The sequence below is a fragment of the Sminthopsis crassicaudata genome, chromosome 2 (genome assembly GCF_048593235.1).
Source record: "Sminthopsis crassicaudata isolate SCR6 chromosome 2, ASM4859323v1, whole genome shotgun sequence".
Lineage (NCBI taxonomy): Eukaryota > Metazoa > Chordata > Mammalia > Dasyuromorphia > Dasyuridae > Sminthopsis > Sminthopsis crassicaudata.
Window position 1 is genome coordinate 26,428,772 of NC_133618.1, and position 10,597 is coordinate 26,439,368.

The 10,597-nt window shown below is 56.5% G+C and overlaps 1 protein-coding gene across 1 annotated transcript; it reads left to right on the top strand.

Moving 5' to 3' along the window:
• Positions 1 to 217: 217 nt before the first annotated feature.
• ANKRD53 (ankyrin repeat domain 53) lies at positions 218 to 9,884 on the top strand. Its single transcript, XM_074285525.1, has 6 exons — positions 218 to 1,064; positions 2,464 to 2,608; positions 2,865 to 3,064; positions 3,937 to 4,101; positions 4,808 to 4,928; positions 8,145 to 9,884. Exons 1-6 carry the CDS (start codon positions 778 to 780, stop codon positions 9,498 to 9,500), a joined length of 2,274 nt encoding a protein of 757 aa, XP_074141626.1. The 5' UTR covers positions 218 to 777; the 3' UTR covers positions 9,501 to 9,884.
• Positions 9,885 to 10,597: the final 713 nt, after the last annotated feature.

The following is a 10,597-nucleotide window of genomic DNA, read 5'->3' on the forward strand; positions in this document are numbered from 1 at the left end:
CGTTTTTTTTTTTCTTTTACTCTGATTTTTTTCTCTTCCAATATGATTCATAAAGCAACGTGTATTAAATAAATAATAACTAGATAGATAATAATAAATAAATAAAATAAAATAAAACCCTTTTTTTTTTAATACAAAAGGAAGTCCCGAGGGGGAGAGGACCCCATTACGAGGTAGCCCGCAATCTAAGCCGAGAGCGTTTGATTCTGGTCTGTCCACACTGCACGCCCGCCGTGAGACGGCGTCTACACCTTCCTCCCCGGCAGGCCGCGCGTCTTCCTTAGGGGCTGGTCTCTCACTTCCTGGACATGGCGCGCGCCCACAGCATCAGACCGGGAGCGCGGCGAAGGCAGGCCTGGGAGTTCCCCCTTGGTCTATCCAGTGCTGGACCCTGACCCGAAAGAGGCGCTCACGGGGCGCCAAACTGCTCCTTGCGGCCCATTCCCATTTCCCATAAGCCACCGAAAGAGATGCTTGTGGGCTCCGGGACGCGGTTCCCCCCGGCCCCCTGCCTTCTTCCCCGGCCCGAGGGGGGGGAGGAGGGAGGGGCCGCCCGAGCACGCGGAGGGTTCGAGGCTCCAGCTCGCGCCCAGAGAAGCAGGGAGGGAAGAGGGAGGCCCGTTAACTCCCTGCCGTTGCCTCGGCCCTCTGAGCCGGCCGCGCGGCCGCGATGGGTAAAAGGAACACGACCGCGAAGGCCGAACCTCCTTTTGCCGTGCGGAGCCCTCGAGAGGGAGAAACAGGTCGGAGCCTCGCCTAACCCGGCCCTTGGAGAGGATGAATTCGGAAGCCGAGGACAACAGCAGCTGGGGCTGGCTGGCCCCCTCCCTCTGGGCCTCCCAGTGGACCGAGAAAACGCACGCCCACTTGGCGTACCACCCTTGCTCCGTGTGGACCTCGGCGTGCCCGCTCTGCAAGGGCCAAGGGCCGGAGTGGGCTCGGGTGGTCCAGGAGCCCCCGTTCTCGATCCAGGTCCAACCAGCTGACCCTTCGGGAAAGAAAGTCTTCCAAACTTCCTCGCCGACGTGGCGCTCAATAGACTGGGACGACCCCTGGGGCCTCAGGCAAGAACCTTACCCACGGTGGTGAGGCTGGGGCCGGCAGGGGACCGGGGAGGGGGCTCCTGACCCTCCCATCCCCCCGGGGGAACCGCGAGATGGGAGCTGGGCGGCGGGGCTTTCCCCCGGCTCCACGGACTCTGGCAGCCAGGAGCGGAAAGGATCCGTGAATGCAAAAAGAGGGAGAGAAAGAGGGACGAGATCAGGCTGAGACGGAAACCGAGGCGGAGAAGCGAGAGAGGCGGGGCCGGGAGAGAGGTGGGGAGAGCGTGTTAGGGAAAGGGGAGGGGCAGGATAGACCGGGATGAGGAAAGAGACCAAAAAGAGGGGTAGAAGCAGGAGGAAAGTGACACACACGGAGAGACAAAGAGAGACAGAGACCTCGGGGAGGGGACAGAGACGGAAGGATAGGACCGGGATGGAGACGGGTGAGAGAGGAGGCTGGCGAGGGGCCGGCACACGCTGAGAGATGTGGGACACTAAACTTAATAAGAGGCCGGTTCGATGGGATGGGTTTGGATCCGAGAGACTAAAGGAGAGGTCAATAAAGGAGCGAGGAAAAGGAGGCGGGGCCAGGAGAGAGGAGGAGGAGGGGCCAAGAGAATCGAGAGGTAGAAGAGGGGCTAGGAGGAAAAGGGGCGGGGCGTGTCGAGAAGGCGGGGAAATGGTCTGTACTCCAATGAGGAAGAGGGAGACTGGATGTCTCAGTCTTTATTTCCCCACCTGTAAAATGGGGATAATACTGGCGCCTGCCTCCAAAGTTGTGAAGAGAATCCCGTAAGATAACACATGTCCCCACCCCCGGGGCTTAACTGTGCAGGCCAGGAGCCAGAGATGGGCGGGGCTGGGATGGGGTGGATGTCCTGGAGACAGACGCCCATCCAGGCCGAGGCTCTTCCCCATCACAAGCTCTCCCCACCACCAGTTCTCTAAGTTCTGAGCCACGCTCCCTTCCCCTCCCCCATAGGCCTCTCCCCCAGGTCCCGCCCCCGCCCTCCCGTAGTCCCACTTTCGTCTTTACCTTGTATTCTCGCCCCAATCAGCTTTTTCTTTTAGATGATCACGCCCCTATACCGCCCTGCCCCCCCTCAGGTCCCAACCTCTCGCCTTACCTTCTCATCCTAGCTCCGCCTCCTCCCTAAGGCTTCTCTTCCATCTCCACCTCTTCTCCTCCTGAATGGCTCCGCCCACACCCAGCCCCGCCCCCCGGGTCTCACCCTCCCACCTAGTCTTCTCATGCTGGCTCCGCCCCTCCCCAGAGCTCCTCCTTCATCTCCACCCCCTTTCCTCCTTGCTGGCCCCGCCCATATCCCTCCCCCCCAGTCCTCCAGACCCCTTCTTTCTGCTCCTCCCGAGTCCAGGGCGCCCAGCCTTGATGCGCTCTCCCCTTCCCATCCACCCCCAGCAACCGTCGTGGCAAGAGCCTCATCCATTCAGCCAAGAAGAGGGCGTTGGCGCAGAAGCCGGAGCTGCTGGCAGCCGCCGTGGGCAACTTGGAGTGGCTGCATCAGTGCCTGAAGTACCAGAGGGACATCCGCTCCGACCGCAGGGTGCGCCCCACGGCAGCCCCCCGGCCAGCGGGACCCCCGGGCTGCGGCCCGAACTAGAGGCGGGCCCACAGTCCCATTGCTTAGACGGAGGTGTCTGACGGCAGGGCCGGCCAGCCTGGGCTCCTCTCTCCCTTGGAGTCGGCGCGGCGGAGGAGTGTGGGGGAGGAGCCGCCGCTGCTCGGCGGGCTGGGGCCGAAGGGGCGCCCGGCCCGAGGGGAGGGAGAGGGGCAGCTCACCCGCGCCCTTCCTCCGCCAGGGCTACACGGCGCTCCACCTGGCAGCCGAACACTGCAACCTGGACTGCATGACTGTGCTGGTGGAGCAGTACAGGTTCCCCCTGGACATGAAGTCGGCCAAAGGCTGGACTCCCCTTCACCTGACCATTAATAAGAGCGATCCAAACGCGTCCCTTGAGTGTGTTCGGTACCTTTTGAAGGCCGGAGCTTCGGCCAATGTGTGAGTGCCCACTCCCCGGGCACTGCCCACCCCTCCAGCACCCCCAGAGGCAGCCTGGCTAAGTATTACAGAGCCAGCCTTCGGGTCAGCTCAGCGCCCCATCTCGGACCCAGACTGAGAAGGATGGAGAGTGGCAGGGCTGCCCCACCCTGGGGACTCCCTCCTGCCGATGAAATCCCAAGTCTATCTTCCCTCCAAAACCCATTCACCCCAATTCCCATTTCTGTAGCTTTGCAAAAGGACTTTCCTCACATCCACCCAAAGAAGGGAGTCCTGTAAGTATTCTTATCCCCATTTTGCAGATGAGGAAACTGAGTCACACTAGTAAGTGCTCGTTCTTTATCCCCTAGGGCTATGAACAGGAGAGACTGGGAAGGCCTGCTCCTGCCACCAGTTTTCTGGGGTGATCTTGGGAGTGTCCCCCTCCCCTAAGCAGTCTTGTTTCTCCATCTGTAACATTAGTCTATTTGGACTAAGTGAGGAGGGTTTTTGGAGGGTCCTGGACCCACTGTGGAGCCCTTCTCTGAATCATGTCTTTAAACAATTGAAGGAACTTGTGGTGAGAGGTTGGTGAAAATAAAGTTGGAGTGGACGAGGGAACCCCAGAGTAAGAACTCCCATGATGAGCTGGTGATCTTGTCGATTCTCTTCCTGACCTTCACAGTACCCACCGCCTGTTGCCCTATAGTAGCCTCAGATAGCCTGGGGAGAGGTAGGCAAGGCAGTCTTTAGATTCTGCCCATTTGACAGAAGAGGGAATCGAGGCCGGTATTGGTGAGGTGACTTGCCCGGGTTCACATATCCACTCTAATGTTCTTGCCCTGCTCGTTCCCCTGCCTTCACCACCCCCACCCCTGGCATGCTTCTTCTAGCCAAAATCAAAGTGGCATCACCCCCCTGCACCTGGCATCTGAGCAGGGCATGCTGGACTGTATAAAATTCCTGGTGGAAGCTGGGGCCGACGTACACATCATGGACAACCGTAAGCGGAAAGGCATCGATTTATGCAAGATGTGGAACCATCGAGACTGTGCCCGGTGAGAGCTCCTATGCCAACCAGGAGTGGGGAAGGGCCTAGAGAAGAGACTAGGATGGATGGGGGAGGCGAGGCGTTGGGCCTCCTTCCCATGATCCCTCTCCCAACCCCCATCCCGACTAGGGTTCCAGGAGCCCCCAGATTGGGGAATGTGAAGGACACCTCTGCTCCCCAACCTCGGTTTCTGAAGTTCCAGCCCCTTAGGCAGATTTAGCGTTGTCTTCTGGTAACAGAACCCACGATCCAAATGGGTCGGAGGAGGTACTTGGCATAGCTGATGAACAGGTTCTAAGGGACAGAACCAAGGTGAAAATATGGATGGGATTCTAGAACGGAAGCTGCAAAGGGCCCTTGGAGGTCAATGAGACCAACATTCTATAGACGAGGAAAAAGCATCCCAAAGCTGTTAAATGACCTGCCCAGATTGACTTGGGTAGAGCCCAGGCCAGGGTCCTGCCCACTGCAACCCCACCTTCCCCAACATTCAGTTAATGAAAACATTGGGCGCCTACTCTAGTCTGCCTCCAACTCTAGGCTTTGGGAAAATGTAAGATCATATTCAGGCTCTTGATCTGGGTGCAGGAACAGAAAGGAGGAAGATGAGAACCACAAAAAACATGGCCTGGAGGAGGATTTTAAGGGGGAGACCCAAAGTCACAAACAGCACTAAAGCCCTGCCTTCCCACCCCTGCCCACCCTAAATCCAGGTACCTGAAGGATGCCATGTGGAAACAGGACAAGAAAGAAATGGCTGAAGAGATGTATCACCTGAACCAGCTTAAAAAGAAATTGCTGATCATGCAGAAAAAATACCTCCTTAAAAAGAAGGTAGCAAGAGGCAGGAAGATGGCAGGAAAGGACCATCAAATACATGGGTGGTCAGCTCCTCCTGGGGGTAGGATAGGGAAGGTCGATTGTGGAGGGATTTGGGGGGGAGGGATCTCAGAAGAACCCATGCCGGTCTTAAACCTCACTGGATTCCTTTGTCTTCGAGACTGGCTCCCTTGGTCATGGAAACCCAACTTTCAGCCCTTGGCATTGGGGGCCCTTGATTGAGTTGCTACCTTGGGAAGACCGTCCTCCTCAGTGCCTGTTGCCCACTCTCATTCCTTGATTCCCTCAATTTCTTCCTTCTCTTGTTTCTCGTGCTATATATTGACTTAGTTGCACTTTCTACACTTTATTTCAAACCAATTCAGAATAATAGTTGTGTGAATAGGACCTATTCCCTAGCACCAGAGCAGCTAAGCTTGATGACCTGAAGCCGAGCCAGGTAAGCTCCCCATTCTGGAAGTCTTCGAGAAGCTGGATGCCCTCAGTCATGATGTGGTAACGGGGACTCCATGACGAGAATGAGCATCTCTTCTGAGGGCAATCCATCCTTCATTCCTTCCTGCATTTAACAGGTATTGACTGTACCAGGCACTGTGCTAGGTACCTAGGACAGAGGCAAGTATAAAATAGTCCCTGTCCTAAAGGAACAGGCCTAAGTTGCTCAACTCCTGTATTGCCTTGGATACATCATTTATCCTCCCTAGACGTCAGTTTCCTCACTTGTTAAAGGGGGAAGCTCTAGAGCTGATTCTATATACACAATAAGCGATAATTTTGGAGCCCTTGATGTGCCTGAAAGATAGATGGGTTGAAAATGGATTGGATGGCTCTGGGAGTAGAGGTGAGATTTGCTTGTTATTCAATCATATTCACCTAATCCCATTTGGAGTTTGCAATCTGCAGCCCATTTTACAGATAAGGAAACTGAGGCAAACAGGGTTAAGTGACTTGTCCAGAGTCACAGAGCTCAAGTATCAGAAGCCAGATTTGAACTCAGGTCTTCCTGACTCCAGATAGAATGCTCTGTGCACTTTGGTGCCCCCAGATGCTCCCCCCAAAACAGAGAAACCAATGACTTGCCTGAAGTCACATAGGTAATAAAAAGAAAAAACCAGAATAAGGACTTTAATCCTCTGCCTCTAAACCTCAGACTTCTTTTCACTACCACGATCCACCTGCAAAGCCCAATGGCCATTCTTTATTTCTTCTTCAGAAATAGTTTGCCCACCCTCTCCTCCCCTGATCTCCCCAGAGGAAGCTTTCTCCCCCTCAGAGCAAGGCTGCCTTGCCCCTGTGCCATCCTTCCATCCTTCACACTCAAAGGCCGGGCTCAGGATGGACCCATGGCATTCTTGTTTATGAGCCCAGCCTGGAAGTGGCAGTCCAGTAGAATATTAGGGCAGGAATTTGTGGCTATTGTACTACGCCTGGCTCGTTGTTCGTTTTTAGTGATAGTGGTATGGTGTCCAGAGCTGTGACTTCATTGATAGAAAGAGAACTCCCCTCTTTATAAAGCAGCAATTCCTCTATAATTTCGAGTCTCAGAGAATGGTCTGTGCTCCTGAGAGCTTAACTGACTTTACCTGGGCTCACTCAGTCTGGAGGCCAGTCCACTTGACCCTGTGTCCACTGCAACAAGCAATTGGCCGCGTATTCGATTTCTCATTGAGCATGTACTCAATTTTTTGGTTTTTCCCCTTCCCTCTTGGTGTTTACAGGGCAGTGAGGGAGAAAGATGAAGATTTTAATAATGTAATGGACAATATTATTCCATGATAAGTTCATTGGAAGGGTAGGTCAAAATATGTATGTGTGTGGAGGGGTAGAGTGCAGAAATCAGGGAAGAGAGAAATGTTGCATTGGGAAGGGCTTTGGATGGAAGAGGTCTTCCCTCTCCCCCAACTGCATAATCCTGTCAAAATAGCATCAGGAATGTTAAAGCTTGGGCTGGAAGGTGTAAGGGAAGCTTAGGATGATAAATGGGTCAAGGGTTTTAAAGCACAATGAGGTCAAAAAAGGGATGCAGTTTTGCTTGGGGTGGATGGGTCAACAACTGACAAGAGAAAGAAGGCAGAGCTCAATTCTTATTTAGCTTCTGTTTCCTCTCCTGAAAGAAAACTTTGCACTGGAAAGGATGGTGGTTAACAGTGAGTTGATGTCAGAGACAAAAAGGGAAAGAATAGGAGAGCTCCTAGTTTTCCTTTGATGAATTCAGGTCCTGACAGATGTGACCGCTGGGCCCCACTCTCCCATCTCCCATCAGGAATGTTTGGCGACGGATCCTGGGAAATGGGAAAGCTGCCACAAAGTTGGAGAAGACAGATAGCTCGATTTTCCAAAAAGGGAAGGGAAGGAACAGTGTGTTTGCTTTTGAACTTCTGGGAAAATTCTACATCAGATCCTCAAAGAAACGGTTGGCCACCCTCTGGAAAGGGCGGCAGTGATACTGAGAGCTAGCGGGGCTTCATCCTGTACAGATTGTGTTATACTAACCTCATTTCCTTTTTTGACAGGTTTCCTAAAGTGGTTTATCAGGGAAATGTTGTAGATAAAGTTTACTTCGATTGTAGACGAGCTTTTGATCAAGTATCTCTTGATGTGTCTCATTGCCGTAGAAAAGATGGCGAGTTGTGGGCTGCATTCTCAAGCCTCACCTGGAATATTCTGGTCATTTAGCTTACCCTTTAGGTTGAGGATGTGGATGAACTGGCTAGAATGGTGAAGACCTTGGAGAACATGTGATATAAGGAGCTGCTGGAAGAAATGGAGGTGTCTGGCCTGGGGACGGGTGGGGGCTGGAACCCGATAGCCACCTTCATGGGGTCGCCAAGAGTGTCCCGGAGGAGGGGTTAGATGGGCTTGGCCCTCCGTGGCAGAGGCCGGAACACTGGAGCTTGAAGACACAGAGAAGCAAATTTAGGTTGGACATCAGGACAATGGCAGTGCCGAGATGGAATCGGCTGCTCTAGAGCTCGTGGGCCCCTCCTTGCAGATCTTCAGGGGGACAATGGTTGCCCCCTTGCCCGTAGGTTGTAGAGGGGGTTCCTTCGGAGGTACACGTGGTTGGAGCAGTCCTTTCCTCATGGCGATTGGCTGAGGGGAGGAAACTCGAACGCCGGCAATGGGGGGCTGCAGAAAATGACTCGAAGATGGGGGGGGGAAGGGTAACCTCTTGCCCGACCAATCAGGTGGTCCCTCTTGTCTTTCCAGAAAGAGAAGGAAGCCCAGCACAATGTCGCCTTCGTCAAATGGCTCCAAACTAAGCCTCTGCCCAAACTGCCTGAGATTAAAATCCTGGAGCCTGCCAAGGTTAGGAAGGAGTCGGTGGAAGTTAAAGAGGCGTTTCCCCGGGGTAGGAAGGAGCCTCCCCGGCTTAGGAAGGAACTCGGCCGGATAAGGAAGGAGCTTCCCGCGGTTCCGAAGGAGGCCCCCCATGTTAAGAAGCCCTCCCAGACCCCGAAGCCTCAGCCCCCGCGGAGGCCTCAGCCGCCCTGCCGGAGGGGCTTCCCTGGGACTCCCCGCGACCGCAGAAGATTCCGCCTGCTGAAGAGAATCAAGCCCATCCTGACCGCCGGCTCCTCCCCAACCTTCCGCCCCTCTGAAAGCACCGCGGAAAACCAGCCCGCCCCCTCCGGCTCCCGACCCTCGTCCAGCCCCCCAGCGCTGGGCAGTCCCCGACCCTCCTCCATCCCCGCGGCCCCGGGCAGCCCCCGACCCTCGTCCAGCCCCCCGATCCTGAGCGAGCCCTCGACCTCCATCCCCCCGGCCGCGGCCCCCTTCTCGGCCAGCTCGCAACTGAGCTCCTCGAAGTCCCGGGTCCCCCCCACCCCCAGCTCCCAGCCCAGCTCCCAGCAGCGGCCCGTGTCCACGCGGACGCCGTCTTATGCGTTCTTGCGTAGCCTCTGCGAGGCGCCACCAGAGGCCGGGCAGCCCGGGCCCATGTGGTCCACGGGCGCCCGCCTGCCGCGGGTCCCGATGTCCCTGCTCGACCTGTACCTGGCGGACATCCCCCGGAAACCCCCTCCGGCCCGCCCGCCCTCGCCGTTCAACTGGAGGGTCAAGTGGAACCCGAGCACCCAGCCCACGTCGCGGCCCGTCACCCAGATCGCCTTCCCGCAGGGCGTGCGCCTGGGGGTGCAGCCCGACCCCCCGATCCGCTACAACTTCCGCGGTTTCCTCAAGTTCTTCCCTGACGGCGAGGGCGGGGTGCACATCCAGACGGCCGACGGCGACTGGATCTTCCCGGTGCCCCGGCTGCCCTTCAAGGTCCTGTGGCGGGAGCTGTGCCAGCCGCCCAAGCCCGAGCGCCTGGCGGGGCCCGAGGGCCCGAAGCACTTCTCGGCCCACGACCTGCCCGTCAGGCGCTACGTCTGCGAAAAGTACCTCTGGTCGGGCTTCATGGCCATGAGCCTCCGGGAAACCTTCGACGCGGCCTTCCTCGCCCTGGTGCAGAGGCACCGGGCCTTCCCTCCCGCCTCCCCCAGCTCCTCGCCCCCCTCCTCCTCCTCCTCCGTGGTCGCTCTCCGGCAGTGCTTGGCTCTCCTGTTTTCAGAGCCCCCCCGATAAAATCATTTTATTGCCCTTCCCTTTTCCCAGTAACTGAGCCTCTCGAGTCTAGGGGGACGGGCGGCGTTGGGAGCGACGGGCGCGGGCAAAACGGCAGCCTCTCCCTAACTCAGCCCAGACTTGGGTCAAGGCCAGCCAGGAACGGGAGGCCGGGTCCTCCACCTAGCCAGCCCAGGCCTCGGCTTTGTACACAAACATCCAGAGGGGCGGCTTGGCATGGGCTGGAGTAGAAATTAAGGTAATAGGAGGGGGCGGGGCCCAAGCTAGGGCTCGAAACCTCGAAGTGCCTCGGGCCGGAGGAGCAGCCGCCATGGGCGCCCTGGACCTCGAGGACCCGACAGGCATTGAGCCGCTGCCGGCCTCTGCAGGAGACGCTCGCTCTGTTTACGGGACACCCAAGCATGGACGTAAAAGACGTAAACACCCGCGTCCGTTTTGTTTCTACCAAGGCTGAAATGCTTGGAAAATACACTCTCCACGACCACAGAAAGCGGCTGGACCTTGGGGAGGGGGAGGGGCGCTCTGGTTCGTCACAGCTAATAGGTGGGCTGGGGGGTCTCTAGTGATGGAGCAAAACGGGGGGGGGGGGAAATGTGTGTGTGAGAGTGTGTGTGCACACCCCTGAGTCCTGCCCCCCACTTAACACTCACCATCCTCCAGGCGCCCAGGGGAAGCCCTTCGGGCCTAGGGCGAATAGAGAAACTTGCGCTCACTGGGGTCCCCACTCGATCCCTCCTACTTCCGGGTTTAAACCCCTTCTTCACTCTTGCAAGTGACACTGGACCAATCCCTCAGCAGAATGGCCCTCTCAGCCTCTTTCCCCATCACGCCAGCAAGCAGCAGCAACTGCTGGGACTGGGATAGCTTAACTCGGGCAGGTACCTGAGACAGCGGCTTCCCAGAACCTGCAATGGCGTGTCCAGCCCTCAGGAGTATGGCCATGGGGACAAAGGACTTCTCTCCTGGATGGAAAGCTCTCTTCCTAATGCCATCCATGATGCCCTCCCTTTGTATCTCGGAAGATTTGTAATCCATCAAGTCTGTTGTTGAGTCCGGTACTGGTTCTATTACAGGGGCGTGGGTGACCCTGCCAAGAT

Excerpts from the sequence above, each read along its gene's own strand:
- ANKRD53 (XM_074285525.1), top strand. The coding sequence starts at position 778 with ATGAATTCGGAAGCCGAGGACAACAGCAGCTGGGGCTGGCTGGCCCCC. Across the intron at positions 4,102-4,807 it reads AACCATCGAGACTGTGCCCG|GTACCTGAAGGATGCCATGT; the intron begins GTGAGAGCTCCT and ends CCCTAAATCCAG. Across the intron at positions 4,929-8,144 it reads AATACCTCCTTAAAAAGAAG|AAAGAGAAGGAAGCCCAGCA; the intron begins GTAGCAAGAGGC and ends TTGTCTTTCCAG.